Source organism: Chanos chanos, chromosome 5, assembly GCF_902362185.1.
Source record: "Chanos chanos chromosome 5, fChaCha1.1, whole genome shotgun sequence".
Lineage (NCBI taxonomy): Eukaryota > Metazoa > Chordata > Actinopteri > Gonorynchiformes > Chanidae > Chanos > Chanos chanos.
The window spans coordinates 39,186,325-39,213,262 of NC_044499.1; the positions used below are offsets into that span (position 1 = coordinate 39,186,325).

Consider the following 26,938-nt stretch of genomic DNA (forward strand, 5'->3'; position numbering starts at 1 on the left):
TTACTCATTAAAAAGGGAAAAAAGCAGTAGTAGCAGAAGAATAAGAAGAAGAAGAAGAAGAAGGAGAAGAAGAAGAAGAAGAAGAGGAGGAAGAAGAAGAAGGAGAAGGAGAAGGAGAAGGAGAAGGAGAAGGAGAAGGAGAAGGAGAAGAAGATATGAGTTTTAACTGTCCTTGGTTGTTGAGTAAGATATGCAAATCCCAGCTGATTGTAATGAAAAGACAAATTCTGTAGAATGCCATGGCATGGCGTGGGAGTGTAATTTTCAGTGACATTGTGTAGTTTACAGTTTATGTCTCTCTTTCCGTGTCCTTGCCTATATACATGTCTGCAAGCTTTTTGAACTGCGGCCCCCAGTGACTGAGGTAATCAAACTCTTGGTCTCCCTCTGTTGCTGCAGACTCCAGGGAACTGAGGGATTCTGCCAGTGATCCACTGCCCTCATAGGCATAGGTGGCCAATGAATCATAAGGGGGCGCCGTGGGGTCAGAGTCATTCTCTTGCAGTCGTCCGTTTATGAAGTCCCGTACATCCGTGTTGTCCTTGATGGGCGACATTCGACGGAACGGGAACAGCATCTCTGGAATGATGTCACGTCGCATCTTGTTAGTGTCAATGACCTCAGGGTTACGCAGGGTTCCAATATCGAAAGCCTGTGTGTCCTCCTCTCCTCCTCCCTCGTCGTTGTAGCTGACGACGTTGTCTCTCACATCCTCTTTGGAGATGATCAGAGGCTCCTTCTTCCTCTGTCTCCTCAGAGCCGCAAACAAAACCACAATCACTACAGGGGAAAAAACAGCATAGTATGATTACCAAAGAAGCAAAAGAATTGCAGGTCTTATGATCACTATGGAGACAAATGAAGTAAACACAGGACTAAAATCTTTACATCTATAATGTAGAGGGGCTATACTTTTCACATTATATATATAAGGGGGAGAAGAGAGAGAAAGAGAAGGGGAGAGAGAGAGAGAATGAGAGAGAGAGAGAGACGGAGACAGGAGACAGAGACAGAAAGCGGGAGAGACAGAGACAGAGCATAAAATGGAACACAATTATTACTCAGAAAGCAAAAGCACAGCATAATCAGTAAGAGAACTATTTGAACACGAATTTGAGGCAAGGCACTTTGCTTGCCAAATGATACAGACAAGATTTCATGGGGGAAGACATGAAAACCTCTATCATCTCTACGAGAAGACAGGGGGCGCTAAAGCATCAGAGAGCGTGTAATGCCCAAAGAGTTCTGACAGGAGGAGAGGAGAGAAAATAAGTACCACTACATTGAAATACACTGAAATAAAGGCTTAGTGGAAAGGACAGAGGAAAATGTTTCAAAACATGTCATATATAAGATTCTCCTGAATGGACCAAGGAGAGGGACATTCACTATCACCAGTGAAGACTTTGCAAATATTACCTTGTAGTATTAAACTTTCAGCAAGAGAGCTTCCTCTCTTTTTCCCTGTCATTTATTCCAATGTAACATTCACATCATAAAAAAAGGATTTAAGGACCTCTTATCTAAGTCCCTCATGCCAAATGCACATTAAATATCTCTTATCTTCTTTCTTTTCATACTTCTGCCATGGTTTTTTTTTTTCTGTTTCTGTAAAAAAAATCTTTTTTATCTGCACCAGAAGAGAATATAACAGCCCCTAAAAATAATAGAAAAGGAACAGCGTGCTCTTTTGAGCTTCTGTTCCTGATCAGCTCACAGCACGTAGGACTGGCGCTTGCCTCGCCTCCCACTCAGGTGTTAATTATAAAGGAGGGCCTGGCAGGGGTTAAGGGGTGGGTGGGATGATCTGCCCAGCAGGTGGGCCTGACCAGAGACCTGTCGTGAGGCACAGGCAGCTCTGCATGTACACAAGCTTGGCGGGCTGTACAGAGGTTTCTGTGAGGCTGCGAGGTTGTGGTGATAAACAGGGATGGAGAGGTAGTGGTTGAATGTTTGGCGAGGGAGGGTCAGTTGGGGGGGGGGGGGGGGGGGGGGGGGGTAGCGGTCGGAGGCAGCGGGGGAGGGTGGTCGGGGGGGGCTGCGCACGCTCGTTCCAGCCCAGCGCTTGCCTCTTCTTGGCAGCTGAGGTGAATTAGACAGCCCTGTCAAACCGGAAGTCAAGGGAAGAAAGAGAGAGAGGGCGGATAATGAGCAGATGTCATGATATTTCGCTCAGGAGGCGTAACACTTCGCTTCAACCCTCACACTTCCATCTCCTCTAACTCAGACATGACCAGGTTACAGGACCAGTCTGAGTGGGAGAAGTGGGAGAAGTGGGAAAAAGGGAAAGTGTCAATACTCTGTTTGCTACCAGAGAATCACAAGTTGATCTGAGTATGTCTTTGATTACAAGGTGATAGGATAAAATAAGGTAATGGGATGCTACAGTGTTTGGTTCTCAGACATTCACATCAACACATCCAACCAAAATATTATATGTTATATTCAAGATTTTATGCAGTGCCACTTTACACAATAACAGTGTGGTTGCTACATGTGAGAACTGCTGCTAAAATCACACACACTCACACACTGTCACAAATCTAACAAGAGCCAGGATGCATGTGTGAGTGTGTCTTTAATAAACAAAGATGACAAAATATAAACAGGGAAGGGCTCACAAAACAACAGGCAGGATACACAAAGAAAATGAAATGACAATACACTGGACTAGACAAAGGAACAAACCTCTAACACCAGAAAGTAAGAAAGTGTTCATGGAGTTTACAACAATAAAGGATGGACAGGAGTATATATAAACAACAGTTAATGGATGATTAACAGAAAGCAGGAGAAGACACTGATTGACAGAGTTAGTTGGAGTTAATCAGTGATCAGTGAGGTGGTGATGCTGGATGTTGCTAGGAAGCACAGGAGGTGAAAACGGAGGCGTGTGACACACACACACACACACACACACACACATGCGCACACCTATATACACTAGAGAAATTTAAAGTGAAGTAACCACACTGAGTCATACACATAAATTACACAGTGAGGCAACAGAGAGATGGCTGGTTCACTGTCCAAAAACAAGGCAAAGTAGTACAATGTACAGCACGCAAAGCAACATCAATGCTACAAGTGGTTGTGTTGAGACCATGTTCAGTAGACTGCTTCTCTAACGACTTGATGACGTACTTTGAAAATAACCTATAGATTTTTTTAAACCTAGGAAACAACATGTACGAATGCTATTTAGAGCTGCACGCTTTCAGATACGCTATTATCTCACAAAAAGCTAAAAGTGATGTTTCAGGATGTCAGGGAGCAGCAGCTAGTGACCTACTTAAGCCTTGCAAGAACACAAAGACCTTTTTGTCAGTTGCATACATTTAATAATGAAAGCTCTTTTTTCTTGACTGTTTTGTGGAGTGAGGGGAGAGAGAGAGAGAGAGAGAGAGAGAGAGAGAGAGAGGGGGAAAGGGAAAGGGAGAGGGAAAGGGAGAGGGAGGGAAAGTCTTAATGGGTTGCCCTACTTCTGCCCTACTTTTTGATTGTCTGGAGGAAATATTTGTTGGAATAAAATGCAAGCAAAATAAACAGCATTACAGAGAGATGACACAGTCTAAACTGAATTGCGTTTTGTCTGAGGCTAAACCAGAGATCAGGGTGCATGTCATTTGAAGCAAAATGTTTTAATTGAAAAGTTAATAAATGAAAAGAGAATTTACACAGTTGGTAAATAAAAATAATTTTACACTTTGACCCCACAGTTAATTTTCTTGTAGATCCTATCATGTAAACCTATGCCAAAAGCAGAGAATTTTGATGATTCAGGCAATTTAGATAGAATAATAACTGATTGTGTGTAGAACAGTTGGTGTTAAATACAGTCCAGTTATAAAACATGATCGTGCTATTCAACACTGTAGCCCTGTACTAGGCTTACTGTGTGCCATGATATAGAGGGCTGACGACCATATCACATGACCTCACAATACAAACAGACCTCAGTAACAAAGTCTGGTCCTTTACTTATGCAGCTTTATACAGGACAATAACACTAGAACCCACTGAAATGTTTTCAGAAAATAAACCACTCTACCTATTTAAGCACAGGGGAAAAGTACTGGCCAACGGTGTTAGCATTTAATGGGCAATGCTACTGTACTTACTTAGCAATATCATGATGCAGAGTAAGATGGCCACTAGCGCTCCAGTGCTGAGTCCCGCCGAGAGAAACTGTGCATCGGTACTGCAGGACCGCACATTTCCGCGACTGTCGCACGAGCATACTCTAACTGTTAGTGTGCTGGTGCTACTCTGGATGGGGTAGTCGTTGTCCGAGATGACCACCGGCAACAAATATGCACTCATCTCCCGCCGGTTAAAGCCGCCTCTGCGGGTGACGATCCGTGCCGTGTTATCTGAAAAAGACAATACCAACAGGGTGAGTTCCTCTCTTATCACTGAATTTAAGCTCCTCTGTGGGTGCCAAGGCAGTTTTGACTTTTTTAGTGCGAGTCTTTATTTCTCTAAAAAGTCATGATGTTTTTGATCACGAGATATGCTTTATCTTTGAAATATTATGTCTTCTTGCCATTTGACTTGAATTATCAAGTGACTGAGAACTGATCCCATTACCTCTCACAATATTACTGGCCTTTCAGATGCCAGTGAGCATACCTAACACCCTTCTACATCAGAGGTACTGATCATGAAACTCAATAAGATGTGTATTGCAATTGTTTATGTATAGATCATATGCAAGTCCTTTTTAAGATTAAAGTGAAATGCACAAAAAAATCCAAAATGGCAGATTTTCTCATTCTCAAAATAGATAACGGAATAGCTTTACCTTCATTGTCGAAGATGGTAAAGTTGGGATTGACTGTACTCAAACTAAACACAAACTTGTGTCCTACAAGAGGCTCGTCTGTATCCACAGCACTTATGGTTTGAATGAGCTGAAAGGTAAAAATAAAATAAGAATAATTTCACCACACCAAAATGGAAACCACAACAGTCATTTTATTATAAGAGGTCCAGATATCAACATATGAATCCAGCATCGCACCTGACCGGCTTTCACATTTTCACAGACGATTGTTTCATAAAACATGGCAAACTCAGGTGCGTTGTCATTGACATCTCGAACTTTGATGTACACTGGAACTCTTGTTTGTAGAGAGGTACCTAAAAGAGAGTGGTAAATGTGTGTCAGCAGTTGTTGCTGTTGTCCTTCAATTTGCAAGGCTCGGATATATAGTTAGATTCATAACATTTACATAACTACATATAAAATGTATCAGTCATGTACCCACAAAAAGTCTCACAAAATGTAAATTTCAGAAATAAGTTCAGCTCAGCTTTTCATATAATTCTAAAATTTGGGTGATGATAATGAACAGTTCGGAAAGACAGAGGCTCTCTGTACTTTAGTAACAATTAGACAAATGACAGCTGGCCTAGGATTTTTTTTTTTTTTCTTATGAAATGGTAAGCAAAAACAAACAAACAAAGCATACTTATTTCTGTGGCAAGAATGGAGACGTTGTGCCACTTGGACACCTCTCGATCAAGACCTTGCAGTGTCGTGATGGTTCCATTGATGGCATCAATGTTAAAAAGTCTCTCCAAGTCTGTGTGCCGATCAATGGTGTATCTGAAGAGAGGATATTTTCAGTGTATGGGAGCAGCAAAAAAAGAAAAAAAAAGGAATAAAGAAAAGAACAGATGCAGCAGTTCAGGTGCTGCAAACTGTTCTTTGAAAGTACAGAGTTCATTGTACGTCATTATTAATAGTGTAAAACAGTACCTCTATTTGGTTGGTAGCCAAATAAACACTTAGCTACTACTTTATTATTCACATAAATATTGTAAAAGTGCACAATGGATCAAAAGAGGAGAGAGCAAATCTTATTTGTTCAAAGTCCAACTTAAGACACATACTTACACATGCAGACACACAGACACACTCACACACACACACACACACACACAACTGGAAAAAAAAAATCTTTATGTATACGCAGATGCAAAAAGGCTAAGTAATGAATCTGCAATTACTGTTCACTGATTATTTCATTATACTCTAAATTGTAGCTAAAATGGCTACTATTTGAATCACTACTGAGGACTCGGTCTATCTGTTGTCAAAAATACAGAATCCTTCAAATTACTTCCATTTATCACTGTATACATAGTTTTGTATACCGAAATTGTATATCAAGATCGAGATTTAGGATGAGGCAAGTTCTTTCATGGCAAGTCTGTGACTTACGCAAGTGCAGGCAAATTCAAACGGGGGGTTGGGGGAATAAACAGAGTCTGCATTCTCTGTGCTGTGTTGTTAACTTCCGCAGGGAAATCACTGGTAGAGACCCCATGAATAATTTGTTTTTTCTTTCCCAACTCACAGATTCAGGGACAAACTGATGGATTAGATTTAACCAACCAAAGCATCTGATCAACAACAAAGGCACAAAGAGAAATGCCAAAAAAGAAAGCTGATAAGACGAAACTTTAAAAAATCTTGTTATACTGTTTATAAAAGGCCCTTTTTATTCCTTTTTCTTTTTCTTCTTTTTGTTCAGATGTGATTATTCTTCTTTTACTGGGCTTGATTTTCTGCCTATCTGTCAGATGTCTATCTGTCTACACTGCAGAATCCACCATTTCTTCAATCTGTTTATCACTTTATTTTTCTGGTTGTTTGTATGTGGCATCCAAAATGGTCTAGAATACAGCATAATCTGTCTGAATGACAACACAATTCTGTACAAACACAGGGATTTTAAACAAAACCACTCTACCTGAATCGCAAGTTTACAGTTTGAATGACAAAATTAGTACTTGTTTGGACAATAGTAGATTATTTCTAGGTATCGGTATTTTTTTATTATTATATTATATTTTACTACTCTCATTGCTAAGTTACACAGATATGGTTTTCAGGAAGTTATCACCTATCCAATGGAAAGATAATGAAGTAAATTATGGAAAGCAGTCTGTATGATATAGTTTGTCATAAATGGCTGAGACTCTAACTGAGACTCCATTTTTGAGCCACTTTTATTACTAATGTATTGGTATGATATAGCCTTGGTATCCAATAGGGATTTTCCAATTTTATTTGCAGATTTTAGCAACCTAGTTCTTAGCCATCTAATGATTTAGAATTACCAAAACTTTCTTTCCTGCCAAATGAATTTCTTAACTGTTTGACACAGTTTAATTTAATCATGTAGAGTCCCCCCACACCCCCCCATCCCCCCACCCCTGCAGAACAGGTTAACACAAATGAAACAGTGAGCTTGTCAAGTCTAAATGAACTATCTGTTACTCTCTTAAAGAAACTGCATGTGCTACCCATTTCGGTTAATTCATATGAAGTATCATCATGCATCTTATGAAGGTATAAATATATGCTAATCTACATCTCAAGCAGTAACTGCCTATATTGACTCATGTATAACTGAGTAATCCATGGATTTTTATCTCCCATATTACTGCACACTGCAGCTGTGAGTGAAAATTTTATCCAGTTGTCAACTCACCTCACAAGATGATTGGCAGCGTCAGGGTCCCGAGCAGTTACTGTGCCAATGGGGCTTCCAGCTGGCGTGTCCTCGTCTACTTCAAAGATGTAATGGTTTCGATTGAAGGCAGGAGGCTCATCCACATCAGTAACTGTAATTCTGACTGTAGCTGAATCCCTGAACGGGCCTAGGTAGTCAAAGCGTTTATCCAGGTGTGTGTTGGTCACCTCCACTCGTAGCATGTAAGTTCGTTTGCTCTCATAATCCAGTGGCTAGCAAAGGGAGATTAATAAACACACATTGCAGTGACAGAATGGTTAATATCTCCTTGCTGGCACTAAATAAAGTCCTTCATCATGACTCAGGGATGTACTCTATGTTAATTACAGGGGGTGAATTTCAAGCTAACAAAATTTAAGAGAAAATTGATGCAGTTTTTAAACTGCTTATCATTCCTACTTTTTCTTTTTAAGCTAATCCCATTTTGAAAATGCACAATTACTGGCTTCAATACATCACCTTAATTAAGAAGCTATTAAAGATTCAAGGTGTGATTTTTTTTCCTCTGCCTGTTCATACACACACGCATCTCCATATCTATTTCTCATTTCTATTTTAACAGGAGTATTTGCATAATTGCAGATGGGTTTGTAAAGCCTGACCCCGTCAAAAATGAAAGAAAAGGGGGGGAAGCTATAGTTGGATTTCATAGTTCACACTGATCCCACACACAATACAAAAGAGAATAAGGAGCTCTTGGTGGTGAAAGGAATTAAGCACTGTTGTAAAGTTAATAGAACGCAATGGCTTTGATTTCAATGGATTACTTTCTTAGCACCTTATATGCAAAAAGATAAGGTTATCCAGGAACAGGAAGGATTGGGGAAGATTGGAATGAAATAACTTAAAAATAAGTTATATAGTTTAAAAATGAGGCTCAGGTAAGGACACAAAGTCCCACTTTTTATTACAAGTCACTCATAACCCTGTGTGTGTTTTTTTTATTTTTTATTTTTTTTTTTTTTTACAATAAGACTGCTGGGAATGGGAAGTGATGTATCTAAGCACAAGCAGTTGGCAACTTGTTTTTCCCTATAATTTAGAAACACGGTACTGCCCTATAGGGTTTATATAAACACATTTATTAGAGATAAATAACTGGGAGGGGCAGAAGATAAATACCTTTTTCACTGTTATCACTCCTTCCTGCGTGGTGACATCGGTTACAATGCTGAAAGCATCCTGCCCATCACCATCAAGAATGGTGTACCACATATCCGCATTTTCCCCAACATCTGCATCGTTGGCTTTGATCCGGCCTATGGAAGACCCAATTTCAGCTGACTCAAAAGTGGAGAGGTGGTAGGAACCTTGAGAAAAGAGCAGGTAAACAAAAGAGGAAAATAAACAGTAAAGTGTTTGCACAGAGAAGACGGTGTTGATATAGAGGTTGGAAATCCCACGTGCGCTTGACTATTTGTTTCTCTACTTCTCAGGGGAAATGTGAAGCTTCCTGTGTGTGGTTATTATTTAATGGAATTTCAGCAGCGGTAAGCCACTGATGGGTGTTGTGTAAGGAAGCTTTTCAAAAAGCAGTTTCTGATGGTGTCTTCTGAACAATAGAGGAATTATTACACTAAATGATGCACCCTACCTTTCTAAAGCAAACCCAGCTGAGCCTATATCACTCCAAAAAATCTGCACTGTGATTCAAAATTGTCTTTGACATTCATGTCTCAGACTAATTAACTAAGGAAATAATACTAAAAGATTAAGCGTAATGAAATCCACCCAATACAGCTTGCATTCTTCTCAAATCTTGCCACTTTAAACTTACCTCAAGCTTCTGGGATAGCAGCACAAACAGGGTAGGAGATTTCCAAATGAGATGAACACCTCCAGACCTACATGAGTTCAAACTATAATTTGAATGCAGGTGTATGTGCCAAAGGACAGGCAGAGAGCTTTCTTACTGTGCGGGAAGCGTGGGGGACTGTTGTTGACATCCAGTAGGGTAATGTTGACTGTCGTAGTTCCAGAAAGGCCCCCCATCTGCCCTGCCATGTCTTTGGCCTGAATCACCACCTGGTAGTGCTCCTTGTTTTCCCGAATCATGTTGGGCAGCGCTGTCCTGATGACTCCTAACCCAAAACGACACAGCATGACATCACACTCTTAGATATCACACTCTAAGACTAAAAATGGACAAATAATGGTTTTATTACCTTTTACATACATCTATATTTTGTTTGTTTGTTTGTTTGTGCAATAAGAAAAGTTGAATGGAACTTATAATGATGACCATATAGGAAAAACAGAACTCTGATAACTGTGATCTTCAAGGCATATAACTAGAAAACTAGGAAACTATACCAAAGAAGGACTCTTGCCAGATCCAGAAGTACAGAAAACACTGGTAGATAACATGTTGCTGGCTGCGATACACACTGAGTAGACATGTTGGTGAAACATATTCTTTCAAAAACAATACTCCAAAATAACTCCTATTGTTCATCAGAGGTGTGACAAAGTCGCTGTTTAGCATGTAACAAACAAATCTCAAGTTCTCACGATGAAGCCCCAAGTCAAGTACCACGTCAAGCCAGAGAAGTCCCAGTCAAGGGTTACCAAGTCCAAAGTAAAGTCCAAGTGCTCAGCGTTACGTTGCAAGTCCTAAGCAAGTCACTGTACACTCTTTGACTAATTTAATGCTCTTGCATTTTTGCTTGAGTGAGTGAATGGGTGAGTGAAGTGTCTGTGGGTCAGTAAGTGAATGAGTGAGTGAAGTGTCTGTGAGTGAATGAGTGAGTGAGGTGAGTGAGCTGCTTTTACAGCAAGGCTTTGAACTGGTTCAAGGAATGGGAATGAAAACCAGAAATAATTGGTTTTGCTAGGAACCAAAACGAAATCAGAAACTTTACACTTTTAATGTTCTGCAACAGAAACTTTTATTTTAAATAATGGTAGCCGGTTAATAACGTTTTTTTTTTTTTTTTTGCTTGCAATAACTTTGGTGCGGAGTTTACTTCCTGTCTGCCTGTCTTCAGACAGCGTACATAAATTTACTGGCAGTAGACTGTGAAAGGGGATGTGGTGTGGTCTCCCTGTTTGCAACCAGAGGAGGTAAATATTATGCTATGCACGTTAAAAAATGTTGGTTTTACACATCAACTTCATCAATGTTTGACAGATAGGCTCCCATGTAAAGAAATCTAATGTTGGAAATAGCTAGCTTGTTCCAGTTATGCTGAACATAATGGACCGGGCATAGCCTATTAGCAAGCTTGTTAACAGCTGAAATTACATAGTTATCCATGCCCAGGAAGCCACAGTGGATTTCAGCCCCACAACAGGTTGGACTACGTCGGTCCTAGTTAGTGATGCAATGTGTTTTTGTAATGTTTTGTGACATTAGCAATATCTATCAGTAGACATTTTTATGAAGTCCGAAAGATACATATTGCCATGTAACAGAGCCCTACATGGAACCGGTAATTAACCGGTATTTCATTTGCTTCTAACCGGTTCGGGAACAGTCATTTTAAGGGGGAACGCAAAACCAGAAACGTTAAAATATCGATTCTGCTCGGAACGCACCGTTTGAAAAATAATCTGGTTTGAAACCCTGTTTTACAGTATGTATTTCAGGGTAAGCATGCTGCTAGGTCAGGATGAAGCATTACATTTAAAGTCAAACTGGACAAATGTCAGGCATTTGTGCACGATGAGGACGTAGTATAATGCCACAGTGGCTGAAAACGCACTCCACGAGAGCACTGGATTAGAGGTAGGTACGTCTGCAACCAATTTTTAAAGAAAAGATTGTGATACCACACTGAGTGTATTGAGAGTTTAGTGGGTTTTTTTTTAGGTTGATAGTCTAGCTAGAGTTACCCATAGTAGCTCTTATGTTGCTAGCTTAAGCCATGGTTTACCAAAAATTACTACACGGATAATCATGCTTAATTTACCGGTCTTTGTGCAACCTTGAGTGTCGAACAAAGTTGCGCTTTGTTGCTTCACCATCTGTTTGGCCCTGCATGTTTTACACATTGCCATCCGTTTGCTGTTTACAACAGTGTAGTCTTTGAAACCGAATGCACTAACAATCCGAAGTGTCATTTTCTTGTCCATGCGCCAATGGCTCTGTATCTGCTGCGCATGCAACGTCATCGATATTTTTTGCAGGCTCCGCTGAAGTCCCTTGTGGGGATATCAGGAAATAGCTGCAAACCTTTTTGATAGGATAAATAAATTTAATATTTTTTTTTTACCTAGGAAATACGTCAAGTCATTACAAGTCAAAGAGGCAAAGTCCGAGTGAAGTCTAGAGTCACTGTTATCAAAGTCATTGTCGAGTTGCAAGTCATTTTTAATTTTGTCGAGTCTCTTAGGCCTAATTTTGTCGAGTGCGAGTCTCCCCTGATACACACACACACACGCACAAACACATATATATTGTATATGCTTTTTTTTTTTTTTTTAATTGTCTTACCAGTTTCAGGTTCAACAGAGAAATAGGGCTGACCCTGTAGAATACTGTACACAAGTTTAGCACTGTTTCCATATGCCTCATCATCAGCATCTGTGGCTGTAACTTGTATTACAAATGCTCCTAGAGAGAGAGAGAGCGAGAGAGAGAGAGAGAGAGAGAGAGAGAGAGAGAGAGAGTTTGTCATTCTGTGGCAATGATTTCTTTGATTATAGAACCTTTTTTGCTGCTGAATGATGCCCCAGACCTTTACTCCACGTGAAACAGTAACAAACACCACAAATAAATAAATAAATAAATAAACAAACTATGATTTGACACAATGCACATATGTCAGCTCCCTAGGGTATGTGCAGAGATTGGGGTAGATGAAAGCTCAACCAGTCTTTGATCTTATTTTGAGGCTTATCTCTTCACGTTTCATATCTGAATTACAATCTCATAATTATTTAAGCATTAATATCACATAGTCAAAGGTCTTTGATGACCTTTGTTCAACATTATGCCATCATCAGTCTACCTACATGCTGCTGAGGATCACCAAGTTATTTGTGTCCTTGTGTTTAATTTTATGAAATACTTTAAAACGTCACCAGAGCATTTTTCCTGTGGCCTACCATTACATTACATAAAATAGGGGGTTGAATTTAGCAATAAAATAATATTTTATCACACCATTGTCCACATGTTAATGTAATCTGAAGAGCTAACAGCAACAATCAGTGGTATTTCAAAATATACTAAGGCTAAAATGCAGCCCACAATTACTCCTCATGGAGGTGTTACTGTGAGTCACAAATACCTATATTAGAGTCAAGCTCTGCATGTTGTTTCTCATCAAGAGTCTCTCGGTTTCATCTGTGTATTACTAATAACTTTTGTTCTCCTTTTGAAATCGACTTTAGAGGTGACCCCCATCACTGAAAGCGCACTGCAAACGCTGTCTCTGCCACAGCTCTATGCTGTCCTTGGCATTGGTGAGACCTCTGCCGCGTCGTGTTTGGTTTCCAACCGTCTCGAAGAATACTAATGAACGCCGAAACATCTGTCGCGCTCCGATCCCTGCCTCTGATAACATAGAAAAGAGAGAGGCTCACTCTTCACGGATTACTGCTCTGATTAGTGGTGAGCACTTTCCCGACTCATGGCCAGTTTGTTTCACTGTGACCATGACCTCACAATTGGCACGTTCAACGTTTCTCTGAATTCATAGACAGTGCTGGATGGATAGTAAAAGAAAGAGAGAAAGAAAGAAAGAAAGAATAAATAAACAAACAAATAAACAAACAAACAAATAAATAAATAAATATATACGTACATACATACATACATACATACATACATACATAAAAGTTTTAGTGTTGACTTTATTGATGTTACAGAGTTGGTGTTAGATCTTTTGATGGTATAATGCTGGGGAACAAAATATTGAGGAATCAAGGAATCTGATTCAATACAGACCCCTCAGGAAAATAATGGAGAACACTAATTTAACTTGTGAAGTAAGAAGTAAAGTAAGTGAGAAGTAAGACATTACTGTTTTAGGCTGACAAGCTGCAGTTTGTACTTTGAGAAATCCATCTACTTTCTGATTATGATACATTTTTACGATACCTATATCAGCCATGTTGAAATGTGGTCAGTTTAGCTAAACCATAACAGCATGACAGCTAAAAACAATAGTGAATTAATTGAACAAGCCAACCTTTGTTACTACAGTTCATGTAATGAGCCCTTTATTTACAACTGTACAGAGTACTTCTTTATTGCATGCACACTCACGCTATAGATAGATAGATAGATAGATAGATAGATATTATGACTCCATTCAATATTAAAATATTCCAAGTTCATTTCTCCTCATGTCATATGAAAATGCAATTAATAATTCTCACACTCTGCATCCTAATTCATAACAGGCGCATAATGACTATGAAAGCAAATGATTAAGTTAATACAATCACAAATCTGTGATTAAAGCAGGCTGATACTGTTTGCCATAATGGCAAATGAGCTTTGATTCACACAAGATTAAGCTACAGGTTAATTTGCAGGTTCATAACAAGCAATTGATTTCGGTTTCAGCCTCTTGGCATTAATCTTCATTGATTTGTTGTGTTTGTATTAATGTGTGTAAAAAGTCCATAATGGGTGAATTATTTCAGATCAGAAGAAATTAGACCTTTATCCTTATGATCAAATTGTTTCAAAGTTGTCATCTGATGAACATCATGAATACAAATGAAGGGTTTACTTGCATGATGTTCTCATTTGCTCATTTATTCAATTTGTGAAGTGCACGGTTGCATCAATACACGCATTACTTCTCTTGTGTTGCTCATGTGACATATTTGAAATGGAATAATGAGTGTTGAACTAAATGAGATCAAATTGAGACAAGATTTAGGGTACTAGTGTTTGATGTGAGCTATTACACCTCATTTCATGTGATATAAGAACTCAGAGGATGCGGAAAAGTGTGAAGAACTTAACCACATCAGACAAGGACAGTGACCAGTGTCTACCACCATTGTCACAAAGCTCATCAAAATTTTCAGTGACAGATACCAATTATAGGAGGAATAGAAATCCAAGAGTATTCTGCTCTCTCATAAAAGTCGAATGGAGTGAACTTACCAACGTTGGACATCTCTGGTACACTGGCTAAATAGGTGTCCTTGGAAAACTTTGGCTCGTTGTCATTAATGTCATGGATTTTGATAATGAACTCAGACGCCTTCTCAAGGTCCTGACCAGAGGTCTTGTTGACGGCTTTAGCACTTAGTGTATAGGATGACTTCTCCTCTCTATCCAGCCTCCTGGTGGCATGGATGTCACCTGAGTTCTCATCAATCTCGAAAATGGTGCCAGCGCCATCTCCAGAGAGAACATATTTCACTGTGCCATCCTCTTTATCCATGTCAGAATGAAGCTGTGAGGGAAAGAGGGCGAGCCAATAAGCACACTGTGGTTAAGATATTAATGCCTTTTGAGAATAAGTTAGTTTGATGAATAACCCCAAAATGAAAATAAATAAATAAATAAAAAAATCTATCTATCTGTATATCTATATCTACCTATCTATCTATCTATCTATCTATATATATATATATATATATATATATATATATATATATATATATGTATGTATGTATGTATGTATGTATGTATGTGTGTGTGTGTGTGTGTGTGTGTGTGTGTGTGTGTGTGTGTGTGTGTGTGTGTGTGTGTGTGTGTGTGTGTGTGTGTGTATATGTATGTATGTATGTATATATAGACTTGTTGACATTGACTTATTACTTCTTACTGGGCATTTCTAATCATGATTTGAATATAAGCTGTGTTTTATTTTAATAAGTACAAGAAAATATTCAGTGCACCACAGTTAATATATTTAGCTCTTCACATCAAGATGCATGTCTGGTTACAGTAAATGCAATGTAATGTAATTTTGAAATGATCATTAGAGGCCTGAACTCTTAATGCTTGAAGGCAAGAAAAAATGTTTGGAGGCATAAACATTTCAACACATGTTATGACTATATGTGGGACTGGTAAACAATTTCACTCATGATGAAGCACTCTGTCTTCAGTACACTTCTGTTACTTCTATGTTCTTCTATTAGATGCTATATGGGTTAAAGTGGGGCAGATGAATAGAAAGAAATATGTTATAATACATTCTCCTGTGCTGTAGCAAAGTCATAATTACACTAAGAGCGTTTATAAGAAAGTATTTACTTTCCTGCAGAATTTCCTCAGCAACACCTGTCTCTTAGCAACAAGAGTACTTGTGTACTTAAAGCCATTGTGCCCCTCGAACTGATTGCAATACTTCTCATCTTGATTGAGACTGCTACCTGAAGAGGCAATTTGTCCAACAGTCCTCTCCTTTCTGTCAAAAATAACTGCTCTATTTTTAGGATGCACCAAACCTCACCACTGGGCTACTTCCCCTCTGTATGTTGAACTATGATTTATTTACAGCATGTGATCAAAAATGTAACCCATTAATGTATTGCAGGCACTCTAAACGGAGTCCTACAAACTGTAAGATATAATACATAAACAACCCTAGTCATAAGCCAGACTCCAAAGTTGCACTGATCACACCAGTAACTTCCATATATGAGCTATAAGTACCAGTTTGGAGGCTGGGATTTGCAGTGCCCTTTCAGTGGAAAGCAAATATTCTTATTATGCATTCAGAAGTTTCACAGTTACATTATAAGTGTATTCATAACTTTAATTTTTGAGAAATTTTGTAACAAAAAATCAGTAATTGTGCCCAAAAGTCTTTGGAGATGTAAACCATTGAAAAGCGCAGAACATAGTAACAAAGGAAATTGCAAGTTTGTAGCAGTTCTAATTAAAAACTGCACGGTAACCATGACTGTAATTGTAAATAGCATCATTTTGTTAAAGCAGGGAAAATTACATATATCACATATAGAAAACTAACCTGGAATATTAAATTAAACTTATGTGCAGGAATGTGCTTTTCCGATAACACAACGTAGGTTACATTGGTGCCCGGGATGGGAGTAAGGTTTAGGGGGAGTGAGTGTAATGGTAGCCAGCAGGTACAGTGCTGTGCAGTGAGTAAACCTCACTCCCCGATACCTTAAGAAGCGTGCTAGGGACTGAGGCTAGCACCCATGGTTTTTAGCCTCCTTGCTAGCGCACCCGCTTCCCACACCTGAGGTTGCGAATTCGAATCCAGTGTGGGACTGCTTGTCTGCTAACACAATGCAGGTTACAATTACAAGTGAATAAACCTGATGGTTACATTAAGTTGAAAATGAGGCACTGGGAGATATAATGATTGCCTTGCCAACTATTAGACTTACTGTAGATCTACATATAATCTATATCTAAATAGAGATAGTCTGTAGATAGATAGTGGCATAGACACAAAAACAACTGGCTAAAGTATACTACTTGCCAAACTACAATTAACCTAGACTAGCTTGTTACAAATCCACTACAGTTAGCTTTATTATGTATTATCCATACATAAATCTACTTGCTATTGCATCTTATTGTGAAATTTGCCACTCATCCACATCTTGCACATAAAAATTACATACGCTTTCTAGATTTAAATGTATTAAAATTAAGAGGCCGCTGCATAATTTTAGACAAACCCATGGTCAGAAAAATCAAACATTATTGTCTGCATCATTAATTTAGCTGTGGTTTATCTACAGATTAAAATGGGTGCAGCTAAACCAATCTTTTTTGGGGGTTAACACACAACAGCACATTAAATTAAATGTGATTCCTGTTTGAAAGCAAGCAAAAGTTGAGCTAAAGTGCTGATAAACTGCGTATACTGACAGTTACGTAAGATCTGCCCAAAACAAAACTGCATCTTGTAATTATGGCATATTTTATTATTTATAAGTTACTTCATTGCCTTTTCATTTCTCTGAAATATATTATTAATGTGTACTAATTTTAATATAAATTAGCATTGTATTTTCAAACAACTGTGAGAATGTGAGATTTCACCCTGCCATAAAATATAATGTATATATCTGTGATATGTGGTAGATGGCACAAGGTCATAATATGGACTCTATGGAATAAATGCTATTGTGTAGTGTATGTTTGTACTTCTGTGTCTGTTTAAAAGTGACAAATAATTTTAAGCAATCAGCCAGTCAAACCTGTGAACGGAGTTTCTAAGGTCATTGTGTTAAACTGAAAGAATTTAAAGAAGTTACTGAATGATTTAATTCACTGTGTAAGGCTCAGCTGCCTATGGCATATTTTATTATTTTTAAGTTACTTCATTGCCTTCTCATTTCTCTGACTCCATGCACGTAAGAGACTGAAACACAGGTCACCTTTCCATACTACACTTCATGATGCATCAGTTAATACATGGTTCCTGTTTATAGGCCTGTTTAACTGGCAAACCTACAAAATAAACTGGGAGAAATGACTCAGGCTAATCATGGTGAGAGAGGGGACAAGGGATAAGATTATCACTGGCTTCAATCCCAGATTTAGGCTATAGGCAGATAGCTGAGTAGCACGATAAAGCTGGAAGAGTTAAAAATTGATCGGGATTGGTCCCATCTACCCCACACTCACAAGGAGCTACACAGCTGGCCAACATCAACACTGCAACCAGACCCAGTGCTGGTCACACTGTGGTCAATACATTCCACTTAGCAACACTGTCAATCATTTTTAGGAGGTGTATATGCAGTTTGATGGCTTTTTGGGGGGCAGAGGTTGAGGATTCTCTTGAACAGGGAACATGCATGCTGATGAAGGAGAAAGAATATCTTTGTTCGGCTAAGGAGGCATGTCTTTTGTTGGTTTTTGCTGAGAGTGAAACACAGGTCATCTTTCCATACTTCACTTCATGATGCATCAGTTAATACATGGTTCTTGTCTATGGGTCTATTCAGTTTCTCAGAACACTTGCAATTAAAAAGAAAACCCTAAATCACCAAAACAGGAAACAGCAAAGCAACAACCCTCTCTCTCTAGTTATAAAAATCAAAAAAGTGACTTTAATTTTAAATGTAGTCTATTTAATTACGTAACATTAGATTTGGGACACCATACATGATAAAAGATATTAATGTTTAAAATATTAGCAATATTTTATGGAGACGTGTTTAAATTGCAACCATTTCCTGTTAAAGGTCAGCTAAACCAGGTGTAGAGCAGTTTTACGATAAACCTCAGAAAAAGTGACCTCTAGTGTCGGTAGGGTGGTTTCTAAATGATGCAGCAATTGGGGTTAGTTTAATACACAGGTGCAGGTGTGCAGGTTCCAAGGACATAGTAGTTAAGTTTATGAAACCATCTGACTTGTTTTGGTTTAACCTCATTTTAAACTCAAAACTGCAGCGAAGCTAATAATACTGCTTTAGCCCCAACTCTGTATTCTGCACAATTTTGCACAATTTTATCTTTGGAAGAGTTATTTTAGATGATCTCTCACTATTATGCTAGTACATTTATGACAAGCATGATCAACACAAACACATTACACTACTGTAATGTATTAAAACTCTCCTTGTCTTTCCAGTGGGCTGTTTTGATATCTGTGGAGTAGAATTAGTAATTAACCTTTTTTGACCTGTGGTAAAGTCCAAATGTTTATTCATGAAAAAAAATAAATAAATAAAAAAAAATAAAATAAAATAAAATAAAAGTCCAGTTGAAGGAATGCAAAAATGATTTGACAGAAAAATTTGGGGTCAAATATAATAGCATTTAAATCAATGTAATCATGTGACCAAATATCAACATAGAATTTGTTACCATGCTCATCACTGTCATTTTTGCGATGAATATATAAGAGGTCTGCATATATCAGTGACAGAGGGAGAGGTTCCCAGGATGCACTAGAACAATAAATAATTTCATACAGAGACATAATTTCTGACCCCCCCCCTTGTTCATGACTGATATCTGGGGATGTGCACTTTAGCTATAGCATTTATTTGGTCCATAAAAAGTGGATGACTTAGAGCACTGTCTACAGTAGAACTATTTATCATTCTCATGAGGAACTTAGACTTCAAGACCACTGCAGGCACACAGCCAAAAAAATTGCCGATAAAATTTTAGAGCAAATTCATTTTTCTGAAATATAGAGTCACATTTATGTCCATGATAACGATCATGCAAAAACCATGTATAGAAAAGATGTGATAAATTTGCAGAGGAATGGAAGATGTTTGATTTTCTTGGAAATGTATGCATGTTGATGTACTTTTTGATCTGGAAATGCTCTCTAAATGGATGCCATTTTTATCCCTAGAAATATGGGTTCATTCCCCCGGTAGCACCATAATTGCAAATTCGATGCCCTTTTCTGAAGAGAAATCCTCTAAAGCAAATTTTCTGTTTGAAAAATCTATTAAAACATAAAAATAATTTTAGACGACATATAACGGACACTAATATTGTAACAAAATCACTCATTCAGAGTTATTTAGAAAGACTTTGGCTAATTTGGTATAAGGGACACTAACAGTGTACCAGGAAAATCACTCATTCAGAATTAGTTGAAAAGACTTTGGCTAATTGGTATTCATCAGAAGGCTGACAACAAAAGTCAACAGGATTTATACCACCATTGTGTTAATAAGGACAGAAAACACAAAATGAGCACACAGCTGTCATTCTCAGGGCTTATTCAGAACATTTTTCTGAAAATCATAGATAATTTTCAAATTAAGAATTGCCTTGGCAAATGTTTAACCATGGTTTGAAACAGCGCCTGTAAATGTGAAAGATTCATGTACATTTACCCAGAGATTAACACAAATTGACTTCCTTGTGATATGTATAAAACATGTACAGCATGAATATAATTGTGAATTGATTTATAACCTTTAATTTAGTAAATAAGGTTCTGATACCATTGGCTGTATCAAGTTGCATATCTATCATATTTCCAAAGTCATTACTCTCACTCATTTCAATGCAGCTAATAACTGGTCTCTGAAAACACAATAAGTTAAATTGTTAAACTGTAAGCGTACATAATATTGTTCCTGATTCAGTGATTTGCCTGATACCAGCATTAAAAGGTGATTGAGAGTTTTTCCTTTTAAATTCCTAGCTGTAACTGTTTCACAAAAATGATATCATTTCATCTAAATTTTGATTTGTTTGAAAGGATGACAATGGATGAAGAGTTTTCAGAAATAACAAAAATCCTCATAAAGCAAAGATTAAATGTATAAATCAATTAAAATAATAAGCAAATGGCAAGCTCATGTCAATATTAAATGTTTCATATCGCGTATGACTATATATATATATATATATATATATATATATATATATATATATATATATATATATATAATTAAATTTATCTTTAAGAAGATTCACCAGATTTCCAAATCAATGGAAAATGACTTGTGAAACAACTGACCACAGCACAACAAACAAAGAGTTTATATTGGGATACATCGTTTACAGAACCAGTGTAAATATCTATGTGCATGACTTATGTTGGATGTTTCTCTGCCACTATTTTGTGTGGCTGCTTTCAGCAAGCTCTGTGGGAAACACATACTGTTTGTCATAATTACTTACACCCTCCCCCCCCCCCCCCCCAAAAAAAAAAAAAACAAAGAGAAGAAAAAAGAAAAAATTGTTCACAGCTTGTGGAATCAATTTAATAGGCACATATCATCATAGGAACATATCTTATAGCTGCTCAGGCAACCACTGACAATGACAGATCAGTCAATCAATCAGTAAAGATGGGAAGAGGCATAATTTCTCATTAGGGTGTAAAGATTCACGTTTGGCCTCCTTACAGTCCCTGGAAAGTGCTTTTCTTGGGAGCCCTGCAGAGGATAGGGTACAGAGAACATCCCTGTCCTGGTCATGCCTTCACTTCTGTTAGTACCATGCTAGGGTTACGGTTACATTTTCAAAAGTTGAACAGATATCCTTGTATTCAGGGGCAAGACTGGTTATTAGACAATGGCTGGCTAAGTAACTGGTGAAAGTAGGCAAAAGTAATTATTTCCTGTAAGACAAAGAGGGCTGTAATCTACTGAGTTTGCCAGTGTTCTCGGGAATGCATCTCTTTTGAATCGCAAGCCTGATTGTAATGAGCTGAGAGGGAGTTTGGTCATGTTGAAGCACAGAGTTTCGCTGGGCTCGGCTTTCGTTTGCCTTTTCTAATTCATGTAGCACAAAATTAGCCTTTGACTGAGGAACAGCTTGAGAAATTAAATCCCTTGCACATACACAGAGGGATTGTCAGGGAAGCAAAGGGAAAAAAAAAGTCATTGGCAATTCTTGTCGGGTGTGTTGTAAGCATTGCTTGGTGCTGCAGTGAGGAGATAGGAAAATAGAGATTGAGCTCAGAGTGGATGCAGAATAATTATTGTGTGTTTTACCCCCCATTTCCTGAGCTCAGTGTATCAGCCAAAAAACAACTCTCTCTCTCTCTCTCTCTCTCTCTCTCTCTCTCTCTTTCTCTCTCTCTCTGGTATCTGTGGCCTTGCTTTTCAAGTTTTTCTTCTGCACTATTAATTCTGGCAACTTATTTCGATTTTTATAATAGGAGATAAATTCCTATTTCTTTTACAGCTAAGCATGGCAATTAAAAGAGCACTGAAACTTGATTTACTGTCTGGAGATACATCCAACCAATCGCCCATTTCATAATTATATGAATATATAGATCATTTCCATATTTCATGGTATGAGTGCATGATACTCTGAATATGTTTCCTTACCTGAGATTCATTTTGCCTTTATTATAACTTCATTAATATGCCTTTTTGAAAAATATGATTCCTTGGAGTTTAGAGTTGTATGAAAGAAATTATCATACCAATACCAATACCAAGTGCAGTGGCAAAATTGCGGCTCTGTGTTTCGTTACAATTAAGCCATTTCTTTTATGTGGGCACAATAAAAGGTCATTTTTGACTCGCATCCGTATCCAACAATAACTCATCCGTATCCAACGATAACTTTTATCATTCACCACCGCTGTGATGCAGGCTACTCACGACCAGGTCCGGGTGAACGTCTGCATCGTTTATTTTCAGGTTTCATTAAGCAAACAGAATTATGTTCAGTTACATCACTTTTCTTGCACAGTTCTTGCAGTTGTGGATCATATTTACATCACGGGATCATAACGCTAAATTTACAGATTGCGGTCAAAAGGCTGTTTGTAGACACGGCTGCGTGCAAGTGTCTACAAACATCTATTCGGCAGCACAGTTTTAATTTTCTGACCAGTCTAATCTCTACACATTGGCACTAGGGGATCTGCAATAAACCAATCAGCAATGTCACATTAACCTTGATTCCACAATTTTCATTACCAAATATCTGACATCTACTTTGACACGTATAAGTCAGCATAACAAAAATGGCATTAGTCAAATGCAAAAATATTATCGAACAAGAATCGTTTTCACAGAATTTGGCTCTTACACCAAGATTTAGTTCCATAGTTCCATGGAATAATGATTTGACATGGGTAGGATGTTAGAAAATGCTACATTGCACAAGTAATAGAAAATGTTGGTAAAATTATGACCATAAAAATAACAACAGGTCATAGTACATCACCTTCGACCTTTACATCTGAAATGTGCTATATCTGATAATCACAATCATATAATGTTGCTCTGACATTATGTGCTTTGACTTCTACCTGAGAAACTGTTACAGTGAGCTTCCTTCTAGATATGTACATCATACATAACAATTGATCCACAGAGACATTCTTTTTTATTGGATTCATGAATTAAAATTTATGAGACTCAGCATAGCCAATTAAAATCTATTTATCAGCCCATATAAGCAAATCCACTAAAACCAACGAGTGCACATTGCATTACCTCACGTGTTTGACCTCCAGGTATCTAAAACACTCTAGTGTGCTTTTGTATATTTAATTTTCATTTATAACTAACACTTAGCAGACCGAGAGTGTTTCAGCAATAAATCATGATAGATATACAAGTCATTATATATACCAGTATATAAACACACCAACTCAAGGCCTTGCTATAAAGAAGGGACTGGCTATATTTTATGCCAGAATCTGTTCCCTTTTCGATTGTTTAAGCTTGGGAATATGAAGTGAATGTAATTCTCATCGTTAACTAAAAGCCACATGAGAGCTATTCTCTACCCAAAGGTTCATATTGATCACATTAGGGTTGTTCCACTAGTGACTGCTGCAACATCCTACTCCAGATCATTTTACAACCGCTTTATTGGTTAAGCAAGGATTAAAGTGATGTACTTCTGCTTTTGCCTTCTGTTTGCCTAGTTTTTGCATGTGTCAAGCAATGAGGGCTTTCGCTCACTAATACTTTCATTGTTAGCAGTATGTTCACACTGTTCTGAAGACAGTTGTCTTTCTGTGTTTGACAGAATACTGAGTAGCGGACAGAAGAGGAGCAGAGGAGTTGAAAGAGGAGGAGGAGGGGTCAGGTTGCGGGGTGGATGAGAGTCTGCTGGGTTGTTTACTTACACAATGCATCATGGGGCTTGGGGAGGTTAATAGGATTTTGTTCACATCAATAGCATTGATGGAAGAGCGTGTGAGCCGCTGGCCTCTATCGACACCAGACACAAAAGACGGTAGATTGCAAAAATGAGTGCTCATACACTTCTGAGCTGTGCTTTGTATGAAGGCCTGGGTAGTTACACACTCACTTACACACACAACAAGTGCACATACACAGTCCATGTTTAGTAATGCAGTATTACTGCCTTTTTTTTTTTTTCTTTTTTTCTTTTTTTTTTTTAACATATCCCTCGGTCACTGACTTTTGTCACAGAGGTCTGTCTCTAAGCCATGGTATGTGCTGACTTAGTGTTGGGGGTGAATCCAGTTAATGTTCTCTTAAAGTAAAAGTTCTCCAAGCCCTTTTCTCATTAAAGCATTTAAATGGGTCAGCATACTTTAAATTAGTTCTATAGTGCGTGAATTTTTGCAAGTTTACAGCGGATTACAGGGGAGCGAGCAGATGAAAAATACTTTCGTGATATTCTCATATGTGATCAACTTAAACATTAAGAACTACATTTGGCAGTGAAACTAGTATGACATCTCTATTATCCTTATTTTGATCTCATATTTCTCACTGAAATGACGTGCTATCTCTTATTTTGCTGCCATGACATTCTCAGCTGCATCCGTAATTATCAAACACCTGTGAAGATGTGCTTCCATCAAGTTTGCACCAGATTGCTATATTGCTTTATGTTGGTAGTTTTCTGCTCATTTTACGGCTTTTTTTAAGCTGTGGATGTGGGATAAATCTGTCGTGGGTTTTGTGGTGCTGGGGGCGTGGGGCTTGATTGGATCGAAATAAATATGGCCCCCCATGGAGCATTGCAACGGCTGCTGAATTATCTTTATGAGAAGGACCATCAGTGTCTTTGATGGCTTCTTGCTGGGCCTTTAAGTGTCTATCCATCAAGCAAGGCTTTGCAGCTCTCTGCACATCCAACAAACACACACACACACACATACACACACACAGGAACTCCATGGAGAGGGAAAAACTGATGGAATTAGCGATACTGCGTAGCCACAGCTTCCACCCTCAAGCAGCATGTGGGCGTTCTTTTCTCTTTTTTCCTTCTTCTTTTTTTTTTTTTTTCTTCTTCCACTTCAGTATTTATGGTACACTCATGTCTTTCTGGCACTTTAATTGGGAATGAAATTGGACAGTGGGTGAGGATGGGAGTCAGCACATGATTGCTGTCATGCCAGAAGACTGGGCTAGCCAGAGAGAAACATCAAAGCACAGGGAAAAATGCCAGGACACCACTGTGTCTGACATATCCACCACTGATGGGCTCATTTCAAGCACTGCTGTTTTTGTTGCCTCATCAAGTAATGCGACATCATAAGGATAGTCTTTCTGCTCCCTTTTGATTGGTGTACTGGTTATTTATTTATTTATTTATTTATTTATTTATTTATTCATTGGTGTTTCTGCTTTTGCTTTTCTGTCATTCAAGGCCATGTCTCAGTTTCTTTCTGAGTTTTTTTTTTTTTTTTTTCCTTCAGTGCTCTTCTCAAAGCAAGAGAGGTCGACATTATCTGCCTTTTGAGCAGTGCGGCCTACTCCACCCCATCTTCCCCTGAATCCTTACATATGACACTTGTTTATTTGCAAAGGATGATGCGCATGATGAAAGCTAGCTTCCTCACTGAAAATTGGCTGTCGACTGTCGTTCCATTTCCCACCCCTCAGGAGGATAACTGCTGCTCTCCAAATTATGGCTGTCTCTGAGCTGGCACTAACATGCATGCACTAACGCTGGTGGCTTGACAAGTGCTCCTCTGATCTGCCTTGGCTCTGACTGCGAAGAACACTTCCACTTTTATGATTTTGATCGGAATGCTGTCTTGCTGGCAGGCACACCTTTTCGGTGACAGTGCAATACAGGAGCAGAGGGATCTCCCTGGCAGAAACAGAGATCCTTGATCTATCTTTTTCAGTCAGTGCTGGCCATTACAGTCAAAGTCCTCTGCAGAATAAACCTAACTTAGTCATCCCTTTGAAGTACTTTTGTGGCATAAGCACATTACAGCATTTCATTATAAGTTTTTTTAATATATACAGACTAACTCTGAATGGCTGAAAAGAACACAAGGCCATAATGCTAACACCAATACTATTACTACTACTCCTGTACTAACAACAATAACCACAACAACAACAACAACAATAATAATAATAAACTTTGAATAAACTAATAACTTATTTTTTTAATTCATAAGACTGAAAGAATGCAAATCATTCCATAAAATGTTATGAAATTAGTTTACTTCACAGACAGGCATCGCTTAAATATCTCAAAGGCACACTTTGATTAAGTTAACTAAACTCAAGCTTAATATTTCACAGATCAGACATCTGGTTCAGTTTGTCAGCTTCTACCGAGGTCATGAAACACTTCTTATGCTATGTAATTTAATTTCAATGTGAGTTTAGGACTCTTTAATTTCTCAGCTACACCCATGCTGTGTACAAACTAAACATTCACATAGTATACGGAATGTACAAAAACAAGAAACTGAAAATTCACATAGAAAGTAGAAAGTAGAGAAATAGCAGAACCAGGTATAATGTCATCAAATGATATCCCCTCCTACTGGCCAGTATCCAAAAGATATTCTCACTGACTGTAAATGCTAACATAAAAGAGGCTCCTACCTTTCCAACATATTGTTTCCCAGTTCCAGTCCACTCCTCCAGGAGAAAGAAACTATTCCACATCCATCCGCGTTTGGTGCGGTGAAGTATCCTTGTATTTTCATCCGATGTGCTTAACAGATTTCGGCTTATTCCGGGGGAGGGGGGCAGAGCAGAGCTCAAGCAGAGGATGGGGAGCACAAACAGGAGAGGGAGGTGATGGGTTATCATGATATCCGATCAGCCTTGGAGAGTTCTTAAAGGATAATCAG

At 38.3% G+C, this 26,938-nt stretch overlaps 1 protein-coding gene across 1 annotated transcript; it reads right to left on the minus strand.

The window, feature by feature from the left end:
• Window positions 1-289: 289 nt before the first annotated feature.
• Window positions 290-26,897, minus strand: cdh10b (cadherin 10, type 2b (T2-cadherin)). Its single transcript, XM_030773169.1, has 11 exons — window positions 26,688-26,897; window positions 14,617-14,911; window positions 11,983-12,102; window positions 9,461-9,628; window positions 8,670-8,857; window positions 7,506-7,759; window positions 5,475-5,611; window positions 5,024-5,142; window positions 4,805-4,913; window positions 4,122-4,373; window positions 290-780 (listed from the first exon to the last, which is right to left on the minus strand). Exons 1-11 carry the CDS (start codon window positions 26,895-26,897, stop codon window positions 290-292), a joined length of 2,343 nt encoding a protein of 780 aa, XP_030629029.1.
• Window positions 26,898-26,938: the final 41 nt, after the last annotated feature.

Bases quoted from the DNA above. Each gene is read 5' to 3' on its own strand.
- cdh10b (XM_030773169.1), bottom strand. From the start codon at position 26,897: ATGATAACCCATCACCTCCCTCTCCTGTTTGTGCTCCCCATCCTCTGC. The intron at 14,912-26,687 runs GTAGGAGCCTCT...TTTCCCTCACAG, and splicing joins GGAAACAATATGTTGGAAAG to CTTCATTCTGACATGGATAA. The intron at 9,629-11,982 runs GTAAGACAATTA...GTTTTGGGTTAG, and splicing joins CTCTGTTGAACCTGAAACTG to GAGTCATCAGGACAGCGCTG.